The following is a 21,477-nucleotide window of genomic DNA, read 5'->3' as shown; positions in this document are numbered from 1 at the left end:
AATTTATTAATTAGTGCTACTAACTTACATCCTACAATTGAATATTTTGGGTTGTGATAATTTTATTCATATTATCTCTTTGTTTAGGAGTTAAGAAAGCAATGCAAAGAGAAAAACGACGGAGATAAATAATTTTTGGAATGAGAAGAGGTGGGCCCAAAAGCTTGCAAAAGTCCGTTATTGAGAATAGCTAGGAAATGGGCCCAATCCTGATCTAGGCCGAGTTACCAAGGCCCAGTTTAAGATATAAAACCCCTCTCGAAACAAACAAAACCTAGCGACTTACCGTAGCCAGTCCACTACTTCCTCCTATCCAGCCAGTAGTACGCGGCTCCAAGTTTTACGCCACCGCTTCAGTAATGCTTCGATTGGCCTTCCCGCTCGTCACCCACCTCCCACCGAAGAAACCGCCCCCAATCCGCCCACGCCCTCCACCTGCTCGACGATACGCCGCCACCACCGCCGCCACCTCCTCCTCTCCATCTCCCCCTCCCTCGCTTCCGGAGCTCCCTCCATCCTCCGTATACGTCCACCTCCCCTTCTGCCGCAAGCGCTGCCACTACTGCGACTTCCCCATCGTCGCGCTCGGCTCCTCCTCGGGCACCACCCCGTCCGGTGGCGAGGGCGCAGACGACCCCAGGATCGTCGACTACGTGCGCCTCCTCCTCCGCGAGGTCGCCGCCACGCGCCCGGTCTCCGACGACGGCGTCCCGCTCGAGACCGTCTTCTTCGGGGGCGGCACGCCGTCGCTCGTCCCGCCGCGCCTCGTCGCGGCCGTCCTCGACGCGCTGCGGGGCAGGTTCGGCCTGTCGGCGTGCCCGGAGGTGTCCATCGAGATGGACCCGGGGACCTTCGACGCCGCCAGGCTCAGGGAGCTCGTGGGCGTCGGCGTCAACCGCGTGTCGCTCGGCGTGCAGGCGTTCCAGGACGACCTGCTCCGCGCGTGCGGCCGCGCGCACGGTGTGGAGGAGGTGCACGAGGCCGTCGGGATCGTCACGGCGTGCGAGGGGCTGCAGAACTGGAGCATGGACCTCATCTCCTCGCTGCCCAACCAGACCGAGGAGATGTGGGAGGAGAGCTTGAGGTGCACCGTGGATGCCAGGCCCACGCACGTCTCGGTGTATGATCTGCAGATTGAGCAAGGCACCAAGTTTGGGCAAATGTGAGTGATTCTTATCCATTGTAAATTTAACAAAGCACAGTCACCACTTCAGTGCGTAACTGAATCTAACATGGTTCTATATGCAGTAACTTTCGTGGCTTTCCTTAAATTAACTTTACGACCAAACATTCTGAATTTTATAATACAGTCATTTTTGGGGTTGATTCCCCATCTGCTTAGCATCTGCTACAAGGCACCTACAAACTTACAGTTTGTGCACAGTGACTTACAATCACCATAAGCCTAGGGCGGCATGATTAGTTCCCTTGCCCAATATGGATAGCGTGCAAGAAAAATCTTCCTTCATGTTTCATGATAGGTCAAGTGATTCTGTAATCCAGTATTTAGACTGTATATATAGATGCAAAACCTCAATATTAACTGTTGTGTGTGTACATTTGGGTGTTGTCAGGATCAATACGTTTCAGTTCAAGAGACAAATTGACACCTATTCTTATAACCATATGTATTTTTTGGCAGGTATACTCCTGGTGTCTTTCCTCTTCCGAGTGACACTGAGTCTGCAAACTTCTACAAGATTGCTTCAAAGCGGCTTTCTGAAGCAGGATATAACCACTATGAGATCAGTAGCTACTGCAAGCCTGGATACGAGTGCAAGCACAATCTAACGTACTGGCAGAACCGGCCCTTCTATGCCTTTGGTCTTGGATCTGCTAGTTACATTAATGGTTTCAGGTACTCCAGGCCCAGAAGAATGAAGGGCTATGCAGAGTGGGTTCAGAAGTTGGAAGATGGAACATGGAGCCACGAGTCTAGAAGCTCCGATAGTAAGGACATGGCAATGGATGTGGTTATGCTATCATTGAGAACAGCTTGGGGGCTTGATTTGCAAAGTTTCAGTAAATCATTTGGGAAAAGTTTGGCGCTATCACTGTGTAACACATTTAGGCCTTTTGTGGAGAGTGGGCTTGTAATTGCCATGGATATGGAACGACGAGCCTTGCCACATATTGATTTTGAGTTGGATCTGCAAAGTGAAGATGATTTTGGTAGCAGAGTTGCATTTATCCGTCTCAGTGACCCAGATGGTTTTTTGTTGTCCAACGAGTTGATTTCACTTGCTTTCGGAATTATCTCACCGTAACAAGGTTATACATTTCACAGTGATATAGATTATTTTCCAGTTGATTGATTTGATCTGGCTATACTGAAGTATGCTCATCTGTCTAATCTTATCGGTTAACATTAGCTGGTCACTGAGATGCACAGCATACAGTAAAATAGTAGTCCTGACTAAATCACTTTGTCATTTCACAAACCAATCAACCGATTTGCTGGCTTCTTGTGGACAACTATCTCTGTGTCAGTGTCACCTTGTTTCCATCCAAAGCTTGTTTAATGATTCTCCTTTTATTCTGTCATTAGTAATTTATATGGTGCATACTTGTTTGTTCTATAATCTGAGTTTTTTTGTCTTTTTCTCCCAAGGAAAAATGATTATAAATTTTAGGTACGATGGATAAATCTTGAAGCACTATGTAGAGTTTTGTTTCATTGATTGGCAAAACTACTTGTCCAATAGTGTAAGATATGTAACCTTAGCTTAAGACATGCACCAAATCAGTAATTGTTGGCAAGTGCGATCCAGTTTTCTGTTTATCGAAGTCTAATCATTCTTGTGTTGTGTGAACCTTAACAAACATTTTTCCCTATTAGAAAGTGTGGAAAGGTTACATAAGGGCTCAATGCCACTATATTTTAGTTAAACCCCATAAAACTCACTCGACTGTATCTGAATGTCTAATTTCACCCTGAACAAGGTGCATGATTTCTTCAACAAACTTGCGTTGGCACTGGTGTATAAACAAGCTTCTGAAGATATTGGTTTTAATCATGTTTTTTTTAGCTCTCATTAGCATATGCATGTCTATCTTGGAATTAGTTTGTTCTCTAGTACGACTCTTTTCAATATTATCATGGGCACGCGATCTTCTTTCTTTATGTAGGTCTTTTGATTTTGTTCACTTCCCTGTGTCAAAGTTGTTCTTGAGATTCTTCTCAGGGTAACTCATTGATGGTTAGCATAGATATTGATATCTGTTGGTAGCTTGTCTCTGAAGCTTAGGGTGTGTTTGGTTGGGTGGCCAACCCCAACCAGACTCCCGATAGCCACCCAACTCGCGTTTGGATGCCTGTACAAGACCCTTAGCCTGTCTCTAGCTGTGCAGTGGGGGGTCGCTGGCCTGGCTCCACGGAAACACGAGGAGCGGCCGTTTCCATGGAGCCAGGCTTAGCCAAGTCGTAGCTGCTCAACTCTGCGTATCGAATCACCTCCCGTGCATCCACCGCCCACCTGCTTCCCTCACTTCCCGCAGCGCGCCCCTTGCTTAATGGCTATGTTGTGCTGCAGTATTAATCTTGCTGGCGGCTAAATGATACGGGTGACCTGAATTTTAAGTTTGTAACCTTATCTTCGATCTGTATAAGAGTCTAAATTCACGACTTGCTGAGAGCACCTAAGAGCAGTGGGTGCTTGCGTTGCAATAGCTGCTGCTTGCAAAATGCTCAATTCTCTGGATTCCAGTTCGATGGCTGTAGATCTCATGTTATGGCCGTTGCCATGTTGATGCTATATGCTCTCTTGGTCAGTTATCTCTTGTGAGGATCGAAGCTTCATCAGGTTGCGTAATGGTTGAATACTGAGGATGACACAGCTACCAGGTCTACTGAGTTTATCGCCTCGACAACTTATCTCCGATGTCAGGTAATCAGAGATAAAGAGCGATCTCTAATTAAACTGGTCGCCTAATGTCTGATAAAATACAATGTCATGGTTGCATTTCTGTCGTTTGTTTATCTGGATGTTGGACGCCTAGGGAGAGGCCGGTATGTAAACTCTCGCATGGCTGTAGCCATGCGTAACTATGTACCTTGGGCACAGACAAGAGATTTGTTGACGGGACGTCGGAACTTGTCGCGCTGTCAGGATTGGAGTTGAATCCTTTTGGGTGGTCTGCCATGAATAAATGTTTTACAGATCTCTTGCGGTCTTGCCATTGTCGTTTCCAGGTCAAAAAATGCAAGCTCCGGTTGGTTGGAAGCCCCCCATGACGTGTATGTGTGAATGTTTCTACCCGAGCTATACATCTTTCACATTGGGCTGCAGCAAGAAAGCTGTGCAGGTACGTAATCCAAGGGCCAGCATGTCCAGGTCGTTAAGAACAAAAGAAAATGGTCACATCACCAGGCCAGGCCAATCTTGCTACTGCAATTCCGTTTACTTATGTGCTGGCTGATCCTCTCATTTTAGAAGCATGTCCTTTTTGTTTAGACTTTGTCGGTTGCAAATTCGTCAAACAAGTTATTATACGGTTTATACCTAATGCAGTCGTCATGCTTGCGCACAAATGCAATTAACTACTGCTTCGTTGCTTTTGCTATGTATTTAGATAAATAATATGTCTAAATATATAGCAAAAATTACATATCTAAATTTGCCAAAACGACCTATAATTTGCACAACCTCCAACGAATATGCCAGCATGTTCTATTATTTATGATTTTGCTCTTCTAAAATTTGAGGACGCTGGATGTATACATGCATTATGTTAGATTATTACAGGTGGAGAACAATAACCATCTAATTGTTAGACTAAACTTTCTGGAAGTACGAAAAAGTACACAAAACCATCAAGGCTAAAAGTGCTAAACTTTCCGGACTCTCTGAAGCTATGTTTTTTTTTTCCTTTTCCTGTCAATTGATTGCGGCTGAAACTCCAAATGTCTGATTTCATCCTGAACAATGAAATTTCGCACTGATATTAAGGTTGACATTTGCATAGTACTTTTACCATTTGACCTTATCTAATTAACATGATTTCTTCGATAAAGTCACATTGACTTTCACTTTGCTTCGCTGAAATGGCATGCGTTGTTATGCAGTAATATCCTAACATCAGAAAACAGCAAATTGGGCTGTAAGAGCAAGAACGGGAACTGCTTTGTCTTAACTTCATGTTGGAGTGCGCATAGTTGACACAGTTATTTGTTGGACTTGCAGAATGAGGGTAATTTTGGAAGCAGAGTTCAGTTTATCTGTCTCAGTGAACCTCGGATGATTTTTTCTAGCCCAACTGGCTCATTCATGTGCTCTTGTAATCCCATAACTCTAAAAATTGATGCGGCAGGCTGTGACCTAAGTATTTTTTTAGTGTGAATCTAATTCCATAACACCAATTTTTACCACGAATTATACTCTGTGTAATTTTTGGTCAACAGCTCATCCTAATAAAACGAAATAAGGCTTGTAATTTAACACGAATGGAGTGTTATGAAAGATTAGAGCAATTCCAGCAATGGTTCCTAAATTAGACCCTCCAAATGCTAAATGAGGGCCACCTCTATTTTGCATTTTGCAGGGCCTTTTAAATTTGTTTCAACTCTAGCAATAGCCCTTAATTCTAAGCCCTCCCTAGAGATAAAGGATGGAGAAGAGAATTTGGAGGTCTTCCCAAAATATAGGGCGTAGCAGAGGGTCTGCTAGAGTGCATCTTTTTTTTAACATTTTAAACTTGAGATAGGGGCATGCTTAGAGGGTCTGTTGGTGTTGGTGTTTAACCTCCAAGCCCACCGAGGGATACCCCCGAGGTGGTAGATTGTAGGTGGGTGTCACCGAAATCAAGAACTCGAAGGTGCAAGAAACGCAAAACTTTACACAGGTTCGGGCCGCTGAGAGCGTAATACACTACGTCCTGTGTGGTGGTTTGTATTGCCTTGGATGATGTATTTTTTGGAGGGGGTACCTGCCCGCCCTTATATAGTCTTGGGGGATAGGGTTACATGGAAGTCCTAACCAAATACGAGTTTAGGAGTCCTACCAGAGTACTACTCGGGGAGTTTTCTTTTATTCCGACTGGTTCTACTCCTGTACGAGTAGTTACAACTGGTGTAGGGTGTGGATCATGTCCCACCCTTATATCCTAGAATATGTACACCATGTGCGCAATCCCGTAACACCTGTTTTTGACAACTACTCGGACTCCAACGAAGAGCACTCGTTGTTTAGTACTACACCTTCAAGCTAGAGCCATGGAGGACTTGGAGATGAGGGAGCCACCGCCTGTTGGGGGCCCCTCGCTCTTGAAAACCACTTGCAACCCGATGACTACTCCAAATCATTTTTGGGCAATCATCTTTGTTTAACCATAACATCTACACCACAAGGCCACTTCGTGTACTGGAACGGCTTAGAGCCCTCTGAATTACTTGACTACGACTCCCACCTTGTGGCCTTCACGCAGGAACTGCCCTTCTAGGAGGCCAAACCTCTTTCTCCCATCGTGGAAGAGGGAGACGGTAGCACAGAGCTACTCGAGTACAGCCCTACGGCTAACAACTCGCCGGATCGTCAAGTCTACATGGCCTCCCTTCGCAATGAGGAGGATGACGAGCCGGGTCCTGAGTACGATGATGAAGTACTCGTAGACGTATCTGCCAACGAGCCCACGGCAGATGCCCCCAGGATGAGAACGAGGAGCACCGAAGGACCCGGCAGTTGAAGAACGCCAAGCGCGCCCAGCGCAGGCGGAACACGAAAAATCGCGCTCGCAATCCAATGTACCAAAGGAACTTCAACAACGCTTTTGCAGCAGCCACGGATCGGGAGTATCGTACATCGATTGGCGCCATTGCAGAAGCAGCGCTCCTAGCCCAACAATTACCACCCAACCGCTAGATTCAAAGGCTGCAGTATCTAACCCAGCGCGCGCTCGTGCAACTCGATGGACAACATCCAGTGTCTTCCACTCAGAACTTGCCCTCAAGAACTGAGCGCCATGGTGACACTGCACTGATCAGTTGCACCCCTAGAGGAGGCCCCGGGAACCGGAGGAACGACAGTCGCTAGCGTAACGAGAGTCACCAGTCCGCGCGTGGCAACGCTGAACAAGAAGTACAACAATCCACTCGCCAACCTCGTAACCAGCATGGCAAAAGGCCTCAAGGCCAAGCTCCACTCGAGGCCAGCCTTCACAACGCTCCCACGATCAATATTAGGCAGAAGATCAATAACGGCCGCGACGTAGCGCGTATCATTGAGGCAAGGAGAAGAGAACATCCCGATAAGTACCACAATGACGACGACAATGACCATTTCCTTGCTTTCATCTCCAACATCACTGAAAAATCCTATCCCAAGGAGTTCAAACCAGTCAGAATCCCCAAGTACGACGGCAAGCAGGACCCGCGCCAGTGGATTCGATGCTACTCCATTGCCATCGATGTTTCAGGGGGATCCAACTCCACCATAGCTCTCTACTTCCCGGCAGCTTTGGAATCTACGCCCCTCACTTGGCTTGAAAGCCTCAAGCCAAACTCCATCGACTCCTGGGTGGACCTCAAGCGGGCTTTCATCGACAACTTCCAGGGATCCCTGATCAGAATAGGCACTCGCCACGATCTGTCCCAGGTCAAGCAAGAGATGAACGTGACCCTGAGGTCCTACACCTAGTGTTTCTTCGAGATGCACGCCAACATCACCGATGAGGACGTCATCCGCTGCTTCCAGAATGGGGTCTTCTCGAAGCACACGTACCACAACTTCGGACGCAACCACCTGACTACCGCCGTGGAGCTACGTGATATGATGGCACGGTGGGCTGACCAGGAGGATGAGGAGAACGACCGCTTCCCCAAGCGCACCAACGACAAGCAGGGCAACGGCAATAGCCACTTCGACAAGGGCCAGTGGAACCACTCGGGGAGCCCCCAAAAGTGCAAGCCAGACCAAGAAATCGTGGTTGTTGAGCGAAATTTGCGTGGCAGGAAGTCGGGGAACAATGATGCACAATTTGAGAAAGTCTTGTACAAACAATTCCCGATGCACCCAAAGTCATGACACACGTTCTTCGAGTGTGTCAGCCTCCGCAAGTCACTCAACGCTCCACCCCTAAGCAGGAAAGCGAAAGGACTAGGGGGACGACGACGAGGGTGACAAGTCGAGGGCTCAAGATTTCCACGACCCGAAGAACGTTGTCAACATCATCTTTGGTGGAGACGGCAGATTCCCCTCGAAGCATGCGCAGAAGTTGACCCTACGCGAAATCCTCTCTGTAGAGCCTGCCACGCAAAAGCCTCTGAGATATAGCGAGGTCCCGATCTCCTTCTCCAGGGATGATCAATGGACCAGCTTCTCTGAGCCGGAAAAATTCCCGCTCGTCCTAGATCCTATCATGGTGGGCTCACAGCTGACCCGAGTACTTATCGATGGCGGGAGCGGCCTCAACCTGCTTTTCACGAGTACTCTGAAGAACATGGGCCTGGATATCTCCAAGATGCTCACCCCTAGCAGAGCTCCATTCTATGGCATCGTCCCGGGAAACGCGGCTACACCACTCGGCTTAGTGATCCTGCCAGTTACCTTTAGGACGAAAGAGAACTACCGCACCAAGTACATCAAGTTCGAGGTGACTGACTTCGAGTCATCATACATGCCATCCTCGGCAGACCGACATTGGCCAAGTTTACGACTGGTATTATACGCAAGTTTGCTGAAGGGGCCTCGCTCCCATGACAAGGCGTTTACTAGTTTACGACTAGTTTTACGCGTGTTTGACTACTTCGACTACTCGTCTCACCTACAAATCTGGTCAGAGTCAACTCTGACTAGTCGGCTTCATCGACAGTACAATATCCAGCGGCACCTTGGCCATTGCCTTGGCTTGGGGGCTAGCCATCGACTGCTAGGTATATACTATGCTACTCATCTCGCTACCAGGCCAGGGGGCTAGATGCGACAGGGCACTCAGCGTGTTTTCAGCAACAGCTCTCATTCTTTAAGGCTGGATGCTGTAAAATTACTCGAAAGATACCGATTCAAGAGGCTTTTGAAGATTTATCTCGGGAAGATAATTGTTTAACCATTCTTGTGGTTCTTTAATTTTTCGGCCGTCAGGATCGTATGATTGGGAGACAATTTGATTTGTCCCTCCTGTAACAGCAAGTCCAAGATCTTGTCGGCCTTGTTGGCATCAAACCTGTACCTCTCGGCATCCTTATTGGCGAATGGGCATGAAACCAGCTCTTTGCTTTTGGTCTACTCTGCCAAGCGGATTTTGGCCCCTCCCTCAGAATCAGAAGAGTATTCAAGGTTATTAACTTCCTTCTGAAAGGTGTTCCCTCTAGGATTCTGTATGCGGACTTCAACATTCGACAGCCTCTGAGCAAGATGACTCAAGCTGTCAAACTCCTACGAGGAAAACCTCTCCTTGATGTGAGGTAATAATCCCTGAAAAGCCAATTCAGCCAACTGGCTATCGTTGAGAGACAAATTGTAGCATCAGCTTCTGATGTCTCTAATTCTTTGGACGAAATCAGGAACCGGCTCGTTGTTTCTCTGTTTCACAGCCGTCAGGTCTGTAAGCTTCGTCTCTTGAACTCCGGCAAAGAAGTATTTGTGGAACTGCTTTTCTAGATCGGCGCACATGATGATGGAGTTAGCTGGCAACAAAGAACCATGCGAAAGCCGATCCACATAAAGAGAGCGGGAACAGACGAATCTTCAATGCATCATTGCTGGATGCTTCCCCACACTGGACCAGGAAGTTGCTGATGTGCTCAATCATTGTCTCATTATCCTGGCTAGAGAACTTGGTGAAATCTGGCACTCCGTACCGGTGAGGCATAGCAATCTGATCATAAGCTTCAGGGTAGGGCCGCTGGTACATGTATGTTGGTTCCTTAGGGCTCAAGCCAAATTGATTTATCATCACATCGGCTATTTTGCTGGCCCAATCAATGTTCTGAAGGCCATTATTTTGTTGCTAGACCACTGGTTGCAGCTGCTGGACCAGGAGCTGAAATTGATGAGCTAAATGCGGTTTCACTGGGTGCTTGCTGTTGGTAACCTCCTTGTTGACCCGCCTGATTTGTTGTCGGCTGAGGAGCTGAGGGGCCTTGCTGATAACCATCTGCCTGTGGCTAGAATAGAAACATTGGCTGTGAGGCCGATCCTGGCAAGTGGGGTCCCCGATCTGTAGCGGGGAGAGAAGTAGCTGGGTGGAAAGTTCTTGTGGCTATGTACCCTGGACCAAGCCACCAATACTTGGGGATCATGTATTCAGGAGGCATCCCTAGAGATGGGTCAGGGATGAAACTAGAGCCACTGACATTGAAAGAGCCACTATGCGCTGATGCTGCCATCATCAGCAAAGAAGGCATAAACACCGGAGTTGTCCGAATTGGAGATGCCATTGGTTGGTATGTATGCGACTGGAGTATGTATGGTCGCACTGGGTAGTTTCCGGCGCTCGGCATCACCATGCTGAGTGGTGGTGGTTGGGTGCCTAAGCCTACCATGGCAGCGTTCCCAGCTCTCACTGCTACCGTGGCCAGTGATTCTGGCTAAGAGTAACACGACCCTTTGTAACCAATATGCAAGCTGCCGGCCATAGTTTCCCTGATGGCATTCTGAATCAAATTCAATAGGATGTTCGACTGGTTGATCATTGCATGATGCATAGCTTGATCGAACATATCTTGGAACTTGGCCGAGTCTTTGGTGACTGTGAATTTTCACAGCTTTGGAAAGGCGGCTTTCTGTACGGCCTCTCCTCTTTTGGTGATACTAAAGGCCCCGAGGCAGGCCTGCTTGTAATCATCAATTGCCTTCTCCAATTGTTGCGTCTGGGGGACGTTGAGATCTTCTTCGGTGACCTTGAGGATGTTATCATTGTCCACATCAGATGGCTTCTGGATGGTCATGGTAAAGTTGTTGTATTATCTCACCAGGTGTGCCAAAACGTGTGTTGACGCAAAAAACCGACGATCGGCTTCCTGCGTGACCCCACATGAGGACATGTGAGATTTGCTTTACTCCGGCGCAGGCTCCAAATAGCTTCACGTAGGTGCTAGACGTGCCAGTCAATGTGACCTGTAATTGACAAGGAATAAGGCAATGTCAAATGCTAGAACGTATCGGCCGGATTTCCGAACCATTTTAAGAGAGTATCGGCCAAAAGCTCAATACGAATTTGGTAAGAAATTGGCTAAAATCAGCCGATTATACTGTATGAAGCAATACCGATTACTCAGTAATACTTCACAAACAATACTTAGATCCAGATCTAATCGGCTATAATCTATATGATAAATTGGAACAATAAAAACGTGGCTACAGTCAATAGGAAACCTAAGATTTAAGATGGATAACCATGATAAAGGCTAAACTAAGCAAGACTAGAAAAAACCTAACCTCACAAAGATTAACAAATATCGATAACTAGTGAGTAAACAGATCGAGAAAGATGCGATGCGCCGTCAATCAAAGATCTAATTTGCTCGGTAAACATGGAACTTACCAGCAAGCTGGAGATCGAAGTGATGCAGCCCTGCTAACCGAAAGAACTCATTGAAAGAAGAAAAAGCTACAAAACTAGGGTTTGGCAAAGTCGCCGACAATAAAGAAAAGGGTTTGTTGTATTGATTGTGCAATGATTGATTACGAGCCCGTAGACCAATATTTATAGACTACTAAGCTAACAAACGCTAGTCGATTACGACACGATATGACTTGACTAAAAATAAAACAGGCTTTCTATAACTAATCAACTAAGCACACGACTCGGACTCCACGTGATAACTTGTTGACGTAAACCATCAGCGCCAATTCTGCTTCATCGGTCGCGGTACCACATTGGCTAGACTGTCCCACTCCCATCGGCTATCTTCCTCGCCTCTGCATCGGCCAGACATGTGTCAAAAAATGGTGTCAACACTGGTCTTGATGACCACGTCATCCACGTAAACTTCAACATTGCGGTGTAGCTGATCAGCGAGGCAAAAGCTGGATGGCTCCCTGATATGTAGCCCCTGCGTTCTTCAGCCCGAAGGACATAGTCTTATAGGCATATGCTCCAAATAGGGTAATGAATGCTGTCTTGATCTGGTCTTCTTCCTTTAGGGCAATCTGATGGTAGCCTGAGTAGCAGTCAAGGAAAGAGAGTAGGACGCAACCAGCCATCGAGTCGATGACTTGGTCAACGTGTGGGAGCGTGAAAGGATCTTTCAGGCAGTGTCTGTTGAGATCAGTATAAACCACACACATCCTCCATTCATTATTATTCTTATTCAAAATAAGTACAGGGTTTTAGCTAGCCACTCTGGGTGGTAGACTTCTTTAATGAAACCTGCCATGAGCAATTTTGCTAACTCCTTTTTGATGGCCTCCCTCTTGTCAGGGGAGAACCGGTGCGGTCATTGCTTCTTCGGGGTGGCTTTTGGATCGATTTTTAGCAATGCTCGATCAACTCCTTAGGCACCCCTGGCATATCTGCTGGTTTCCATACAAATATATCTCGGTTAGCCCTAAAGAAGTCGACAAGCGTGAGTTCCTATTTGCCGTCCAGCCTGGCACTGATGAATGTTGTCTTAGACGAGTTGCCCTCCTGTAGTTGGATGGTCTTCTATGGAGGTACAGCTTGAATCACCATCTCCGACTGGGAGAGCTGCTGTGCGGCCGCGAACACTTCAGATGAAGGTTCTAGCATGCGTGTAGTTGAGGCGTACACTTCATACGAGTTCTTCAAGTCACCATGGAAGGTGAGGACCCCAGCCTTGCCCAGCATCTTGAGGAGCAGGTAGACATAATGGGGTACGACCATGAATTTGGCCAAAGCAGGTCTGCCGAGAATGGCATGGTACAAGGACTCCAAGTTTGCCACCTCGAACTTGATGTAGTCCGTATGATAGTTTTCTTTTGTCCCAAAGGTAACTCGCAGAGCATGGATCCCTAGAAGTTGTCGATAAAGGTTTTCTTCAGGTCCTCCCAGGAGTTGATGGAGTCTGGCTTGAGGCTTTCGAGCCAGGTGAGCAGTGCGGATTCCAACGCCATCAGGAAGTAGATAACCTTGATCGTATTGGAGCCGCCTGACACTTCAATGGTGGTGGAGTACTAGCGAATCCAATACCGTGGGTCTTATTTGCCATCATACTTGGTGATGCCGACTGGCTTGAACTCCCTTGGGCAGTCGCAGGAGGTGATGTTGTGAGTGAAAAGTGGGAAGCGATCACTGTCGTCGACATCGCGTGGATCACCGTCGCGCTCGCGGCATCTCGAGTCGATAATGTCTCGAGTGTCACGGCCTTCGTTGATCTTCTGCCTTAGGTCAACTGTAGGCAAGTCGCGGAGGTTTCCACGGTGGTCGTGGCCTCCCGTAGAGTGACCGCCGGCTTGGGGCCTTGCAACCTGGGGTTGCTCGATTGTCGTGGAAGCTGTTGGACTTCTTGATCAGCGTGGCCGCATGCGGATTGCTGGGCGTGCTGGTTTCCGTGGCCACCTCGATTGTCTTGGTTGTGGTGGCGGTTGTCATTCCCTTAAGGGTCGGGTCCTCCTCCTAGGGTACGACTAACCTCGGGGATGGAGCTTGCGTGACGCTCCGATCTTGAACGGGTGCGCTGCAGCGATGGCATAGGGTCCCGCTGGTCGAGTTGAACGATGGTGCGATGTGTCAGATGCAGCAGACTCTCGGTCTCCAGGTTTTGGGGTAATTGCTGAATTAACAAAGCTGCTTCAGCGATGTTCCTGATTGGCGTGTTGTACCGGCGATCGTCTGCTGTAGCGAAGGCACCGTTGAGGTTTCTGCGGTGAGGCGGGTTCCTTGTGTGGGCTTCTCCATTCCGCCTACGCTTGGCACATTTGGCATTCTTGATTGTTCATATTCTTCTGTGCTCCTCGTTTTCATCTTGAGGAGCATCCGCCGTGCGCTTATCAGCGAGATGTCCGCGAGTAGTTCATCGTCGTACTCTCTTCCTGGTTTGTCATCGTCACCATGCTCGTGGAGGGAGGCCATGTAACGTGACGTTGCAGGAAAAACTCTCTGCTAGAGCTGTAGTCGATGAGTACTGTCCTTCCCTCTCCCTCCTTGATGATGTGAGAGAGGGGCTTGCCTTCGTGAAAAGGCAGTTCTTGTGTGAAGGCCACAAGGTGGGAGTCGTATTCGATTAGCTCAGAGGGCTCCATGCCCTTCCAGTACACGAACCGGCTCTGTGGCGGTGAATTATAGTCAGGCCTAGATGACAACCCGGAAAGGCTTCGGACTCATCATTCGAGTCCGAGTACCTGTCAAAAAAGGGGGCCTCCGTATAGGCGGTGGCTCCGGCATGTTATCCAAGTCCTCTTCCAATGCAGAGAGGAACTTGGATTGAGTGAGCTCCTGGTAGACAAAAGCCGCATTGCACAGCCCGAATAGGAGTTGGGTACACTTTTCCTCAGATTGGATTGAATCCGACTCGAGAAGTCCTAGTGCAGCACGAGTCGAAGTCGCGTCAATAGTGGACTCCTCCTCGATCTCCCTGACTAGGTCAAGAAGCAGCATCTAGTCAAGGTAGTCAATGAACTCGTCGAGATCGCTGTGTTGAGTTGCTGCAGGTGTGTCCGACTCCCTGGACTTCACTAGATGGCTGTTAAAGCCACCCGAGCCATTGGCGATGCAAATCTAGAAGCCGAAAATGAAGGTTGTGCCCTCGTCGAGCACAACGCTGGTGTTGACGGCCAGTAAATCACACATTGTCCGTCAACTTCTCAGGAATAAATAGAGCTTTGCATCATGTTCCATACATATTTTATTCAAACCAATCAAAGTTCCACAAGTTTTGGATGAGTTGTGAATGCAAGAAAAAGTGCACCAAAATTGAGGCAAATTGGGGACAAACCCAGGCCGACAGGCCTCCCCTAGGCCGGCTGGCCTAGCACTGGACCCAAATACCACCTCACTGATCTAGGGGCAAGGAAACACATTTACCTTGATCCTAAGCTGTGCAATCAAAGTTAATTTGATCAGATGGGTTGAAAGGCCTCAACCATGGATGGAAGGGCCCACTTGCATGAAGACTCAGGTGAATACCTGAGAACCGCCTTCCTGGGTGACATGGAAGTGTTGATCAGCAAGACAGTGCAACGGAGGGACGAGACGCACCAGAATCAGGCCGACCAGCCTTGACCAGGCTGGCCAGCCTCTAACTGCGCAGCTTCAGACGGACAGTACCTCCATCGACACCAGGAGAGCATCAGGACCAACCAGGAGAAGGGCGATGACATGTGGCCACCATCCCACGCTGCTCGGCCCCCTCTGCAGCGCCACGTGTTTAACTTGAGTGGAAGTGAAGGGATACGAGGTGGGCTACGCTAGCGATAAACAAAAATTTCCACTGCATAAACCAGGAAAACTGTTGTTATAGATCACGGAATTACCACTAGACGCGTGGGTGAGGAACTTCTGTAGCACGTCGGGGTAGTGCATTCGGTCGCTGGCAGTGCAGTTGCAAGACCTCCTCACACGCAGCTCATCCTCGTGCAGCAGATGCAGCACCTCCAAGGTATCCACACGTACGGGAAGGAGCGTAGCACTCTGGACTGCTAGGTCCGTGAGGGCAACCGTGGGCGCGGGTGTGGGAGGTGGCTGCCAGTAGGTGTGGAATTAGGGTTAGCCCCTCCATGCGCCCCACCCCTTCTTTTATAGGCCCATTAGTGCACCTAAGCCCAGTCTAATTCGGATCATATCCTCATTAGGCTTTCAGCCCCTTAAGTGTGTGACCCTATGGGCTCACGCGCGAACAGATATGGCCCGAGTACTCCTACTCGACCAATAGTTGACAGCAACCTCTAGCAAAATGTGTCAACTCCTATGCGCACGCAAAGATCATATCAGACGAGCCGTGATAATCTCATATACAAGCTATTCCCTTTGCCTCATGATATTTGGTCTAGCTCCAAGCTGACCTCTCTTTCTCGATGCCGTGATCCAGAATCCTTGGTTAACACTTAACCTTAGCACGACCATGCATTTCTTGATCCGATCACTCGAGGGCCCCAGAGATATCTCTCTCAACCAGAGAGGGGTAAATCCCATCTTGACTGACCATCTCTCACAGCATGCTTCTTGACAAACCCGAGAACCACCTTTATGACTACCCAGTTACAGAGTAGTGTTTGATGGCTCCTAAGTAGGTCGGTTCACATCTTGTGTACATGCGACAATCTCAGGTCTAAGGACACAGCGTACACATTGTGTAATGAGAACTCACTATTTCTCGAGTTGGGTCGGTCCAGCCTCATGTCATACATGCGCCCACATTATTAGTTTGACATCTCCATATCTATGACTTGTGAAATATAGTCATCAACTAATACATGTGCTAGTCTAATATTCATGTGTGTCCATACATGAACTCCGACTAGGAACAACTTTAGAATAATCATACAAGTAAAGAGTCTCTCAAACAATTCATATAATTACCAATCAATACAAGTTGCCTTTCATGGATATTCAATGAACACATAATACATCATGGATACAACGAAATATGATCATCTCTATGATTACCTCTAGGGTGTATTTCTAACAGTCTCCCACTTGCACTAGAGTCTAATCTAGAAGACATCTAATACCCATAGCTCTTATGTGCGCTTCATGCTTAGGCTGTGGAAGAGGCTTTGTCAAAGGATCAGCAACATTCAAATTCATGTGTATCTTGCATATCTTGATCTCACCACGTCTAACGAACTCTCGTATGGGGTGAAACATCCGAAGTATAAGTTTGTTCTTCTGGTGATTCTGTCACACCCAGTTTTAAGGACAAAACCGAATGCATAACTATATATATGCCAGGATCAAGTTTGATACATATAATGACTTCATCAGTGAATAATTAGCAACAGTATCACGAAAAGAGAATTAAAAGATTATAAAGATTATCAGAGTTATACAGCTTATCCTGGAAATGAAGACTTCAAACTTCATAGGTAATCGACCGGGGGTCGTGTAGGCCTAGAACTCAGCATCATCTTCAAAAGACTTCACATCACTTTCTCCTCTGAGCAGCAATTATAACAAGTGTGAGTACACTTATGGTTGGTACTCAGCAAGTATTGGGAATTATATAACATGAAGGCCAAAATCAAGAAAAGGCTGACTGGCTTACTGTGGTAAGCAATTTTAGTTGGTCATACCAAAACCCACATTAAAAGAAACAGAAGAGATATTGTGGCAGAACCGTCTGAATTATTCAGGCTCAAGTGCGCTAATGATCGCTATACAGCTGGCATTAACTCAACGCACTTCAAACGGAACAATCCATTGGTCTGTCGGGTCTCCACCCGATACAACCACAGTTCAACAGGATCGAAGCAGGTTTACCTCGCACGAAGGTAAGTTTACAATCACAGTACAGCTCATCAACTTTTAATTTACAGATATGCAAATATTATTATAAACTTTGTTCAAACTTAAAGTATACAAACGGTGTTTAACTCGACAAGCTAAACAGCTTGTCCATGCTCACAGCGGAAGGAAAATAAACACGCGACTACACACGTCGCAAAAGTTGACACCATGCTCAGCCCAAGGTCTGATGTCACTCAGGAGGGTCACTGCCAGCCGGGGACAGATCCCACTCCACGGACCAGCCAAAAGGAACAGACGTTGGCCATGCAGGGTTGTCCGTGGGATTCTCGAAGGTTATACCTGGAACAGATACTAGCAAGGCTGAGCATTCTAATACTCAGCAAGACTTACCCGAGTTTGGGTATACTTTAGCCCGTAACTAGACTTATGAAGGTATTGTAAAGGCTCTGGGTTTATTTTCAGCTGAAAAGCAACAAAGAGTATGTACTACTTTCAAATTTTAGCTTTCATATTCTAGTTGTTTATCCACTCTAGGTTAGCTCCTACACTAAGCAAGCAAGTAGAGATTATCATTCATCAGGATTATTCCATCATTAGTTACACTTCTTACTCTATGTGGCAGAAGGAATAATGAAGCGTCCCCCCATCAGGGAAGACTTAAAAGTGATGCTTTATCAGTCCCAGGAGGCTGATAACACTTTTATTACATCAGATGGTACATCACCGTACCACTCTACGCAGTAATGGGCAGTGAAGCGCCATTATCGCGAGGATTACAACTAAAACCCACACTACTACACTAGCTACGAAAAGAGAGTCATCAGAGTCTTGCGCCATGCGGAACTCCAGTGGTGGCCTTAACCACAGGCGAGACTGGGTGCAGGACGAAACCCTACTCGACGTCTTCGGGGAGGTAGTCTGGGTCTTCTGCTGTAAGAAGTAAGAGTGGGGTAAGTACAAACATACTCAGCAAGTCCAATCACACCCACGGGGGGGGGGGGGGGTATATCAGAAATCAATGCACAGGGTAGTCCAAGGATAAGGTTAGGGTTCATTTACGGAAAACTCGGTTATGTGCAAGGGTTCGTTTAAAACAATTTTCAAAACAAGTTTTTAAGTATTCCGGAGCACGTGGTGTTGATCCACACAGGATCCAAGTTTTAAGCTGCTACCGGACTCCCCGTCCGCCGTAGCACACGGCACAACTGCCGGATACTTTCCAAACAACCCACACCGGTCCAACCATTCCCAGAGAGAAATACTAGTTATGTGACCACACCATAACTTGCCCAATACCGTGGGTATGGCTATTCGAAGAGATTTTAACTCTGCAGAGGTGTGCAACTTTACCCACAGGTGGGGTACCACAGCACGATCATCTTAGTGTCGGTGCAGATCCCAACAAAGCCATTACCCACCTTAGCTAGACCTGATTAGCCACCACGGGATCCATCAAGGGGTCATTCGACCTATCTTCGAGGTTTAACCGGGGCATAAGTCACACAGAGCTTATCCCTTCTCCTTGATCACTCATTGCTCTCAGCTCTCCTGATGGCTATCAGAATAACTAGTGGGATTTATGCTAAGCCGTTGCCCATACAACGGTCAAGTGGTTTGCACGACAGGAAGCTAGGTGAGATGACACATCAACTCGGTCCTTAGGGATGACAAGATGGATATCTCCCTTCCTCGCTCAACCACACAGGTACGAGCACATCAACGGCAATTCACGCAGAAATGCCATCCATCCCGTCTGACTCATCTTTCAAAACCACATTTTATCCCTTCCCACACACACACATTTTCTTTATAAAACCAGGTGGTCAAGGTATGGTTATCACAAACAAGGGTGGCTATCCTACCATGTTTTCAGCAAGCAAAACCATGCAATTTTATAAAATAGGCCACTGGGTTGTGTTTATAAAAACTAGGACAGAAACATGCATCAAAGGGCGGAATTGAACTTGCCATCATCAAACCCTTGCGGGAGGTCCTAATCGAAGCACTGTCCCTCGGGCTCGGGGTCGCAGAACTGGTCCTCGTTCGCTTGATCACAGTCGGGACCTTCCTCGTTCACTCCGTGTCCTACGACGCAAACAAACAGGCACACAATCAAGCGAAAGAACTAAAAGTTTTTATCGTTGAGCTTGAATCGGAAATAATTTAGTTATGGAGATAGGAGTAATATTTTTGGGTGGTTTCGTAATGGCATGGTTGGAACTATACTAGAAATGGTGTGGTAAAGTTTCAGGTTGATCGGAGGTCGTTTGGCGCATAAAATGACGAGTTAATCGGGGTGTTAGGGTCTAAACGAGGGTCCGAGGGCCTATTTGTAAATATATATGGTGTGGAAAGGACTTGGTCGTAATTTCTAGAGACATTTGGGGCTCATTAGAAAGAGGTGGGGGTTTATTTGATTTTACGTTCACATGGTGGGGGCTAGTACTCGAAATAAACAAAGGCGGAGGGGTTTTTATACAAAGTGATGCATAGGGGGGGTTCTTCTGGGGAAATACAGGAAAAGGGGGGGGCTTTGGGCAAAAGCCCTTTCTTCCTCCCCTCTCCATGGGAAACAGGGGAAGGGGGGAGAGCTCCTGCGCCGGCCAAATTCCGGCGTCCAGGGCTCGACGGCGGCCCGGGGGTGGGGGGAAAAGGGAGGGGGAGGCGAGGGGATTCCATCCCCGGCCTCACCTTGGACCGAGGTGGATCGAGGGGGCGTGCCCACGGGAGCAGGGGCGGCGGCGCTAGGCGGCTCGGCGGGGCGGCGCCGGGCTTGGGGAGGCGAGGGGCTGGGCGGCGGTGCAGGTTGTGGGGAGCCGGGGGGTGCTCCTCGGCCCCTTTTATAGGCGCTCGAGGCGAGGGGGAGGCGGGACCGGTCACCGGGCTCGGCGGGCGCCATTAATGGCGCTTGGCCGCTCGCGGCCGTCGTGGTGTGGCGAGGGCACCGAGGCGTCGCACGTGGGGGAGAGCTGTGTGGCCACAGTGGCGAGCGCGCGCACGGGTGCGGCAGGGGACAGCGGCGGGCGGCGCGGCTGGCGACGGGCGGCGCGGCCGCGCTCGGGGGCGAGCCCGCGCGTGCGCGCACGGCGCGGCGAATCGCGGGCCAGGGCAGGGGCGCGAGCGGCGGCCAGCAAGGCGCGGCGCGCGCGGCCACGCGTTGCGCGTGCGCGTCGCGGAGGGAGGCCGGGCAGGGCTCATGCGCGGCGTGCAGGACCGGCGCTCGGGAGCAGAGGAAGGAAAGAGGAGGAGGGAGGAGAAGGGAGGAGGAGGGAAAAACGGAAAAAGAATAGAAATGGAAAGAAATGGAAAAAGGAAAGGGAAGGAAAAGAAAAGGAAAAAAAGAAAAGAGAAGGAAAGGAAATTGGGAAAAAGAAAAAGGGAAAGAGATGATGGAAGGAAAAAGGGAAAGAGAGAAAGGGCGAAAAGGGGGTGACGCGCGCCGGCGATATTCGCAGCGGCGACCCCGGCTGGTTGGCCACGCGCACGCGACATTCGCACGCTGCGCGAGGAGAAAAGAGGGAGGGGGAATCGCGTCGGCGCGGATCGCGGATAGGCGGTCGCGCGTGGTCGACAGACCGCCGGGCGGTGCGGAATGGGATGGTGACGAGGTAAAAGAGGGCACCGATATTAAAAAGGGCTGGGCGGACAGCTGGAGTCGGGCGACTGAACAGCGGCGTCTCCGGGAGAGGGTCAGGGTTTTAGGGTTGAACGAGTTTCGACGACGACAAAGCTTTGAACAAAAACATCTTAGCGCGTAATTTAATTTGGCGAATTTTCAGGGCGTCACAAATAAGCAGTCTCAATTTCTGCGAGAGACGGACAATTCTGAATCGAGTTTCAACCTTGCAAGGGTAAACCTAACTCATATGCTTGGAACATCCAAAGATCGTTCCGAAGCAACCGTTTGCCTTTCATTCCGGGTCGTGGAACAGGGCCACCACAAACGACTGTAGGACCGTACGCACACCAATTGTGCAGGACGTACACCTGTAGCGCGACTACATGAACGTACTCCTGTCCGCAGTGCGGAACATACTCCCGCACGTCGGTGCATGAGAAAAACCAAATTACGAGTGGTGGGAGGTATGTCCACTTGCCGGGCCGATTGGTTACTAGGCTTACCGCTTTACCATATTTCGCGGCATGTGGCTAGTACTTTTAAATGCTTAGCCACCA

At 48.6% G+C, this 21,477-nt stretch overlaps 1 protein-coding gene across 1 annotated transcript; it reads left to right on the top strand.

The window, feature by feature from the left end:
- The first annotated feature begins 302 nt into the window (after positions 1-302).
- LOC112886779 (oxygen-independent coproporphyrinogen-III oxidase-like protein sll1917) lies at positions 303-2,313 on the top strand. The gene is made up of 2 exons (XM_025952766.1): positions 303-1,162; positions 1,643-2,313. The coding sequence occupies exons 1-2, from the start codon at positions 360-362 to the stop codon at positions 2,265-2,267; spliced, it is 1,428 nt and encodes a 475-aa protein (XP_025808551.1). The 5' UTR covers positions 303-359; the 3' UTR covers positions 2,268-2,313.
- The last annotated feature ends 19,164 nt before the right edge of the window (positions 2,314-21,477 follow it).

This window comes from Panicum hallii, chromosome 3 (assembly GCF_002211085.1).
Source record: "Panicum hallii strain FIL2 chromosome 3, PHallii_v3.1, whole genome shotgun sequence".
Classification (NCBI taxonomy): Eukaryota; Viridiplantae; Streptophyta; class Magnoliopsida; order Poales; family Poaceae; genus Panicum; species Panicum hallii.
The sequence above is the reverse complement of the archived record's forward strand: the minus strand, read 5'-3'. Positions and strand labels throughout refer to the sequence as shown.

Bases quoted from the DNA above. Each gene is read 5' to 3' on its own strand.
- LOC112886779 (XM_025952766.1), top strand. From the start codon at position 360: ATGCTTCGATTGGCCTTCCCGCTCGTCACCCACCTCCCACCGAAGAAA. The intron at 1,163-1,642 runs GTGAGTGATTCT...ATTTTTTGGCAG, and splicing joins GGCACCAAGTTTGGGCAAAT to GTATACTCCTGGTGTCTTTC.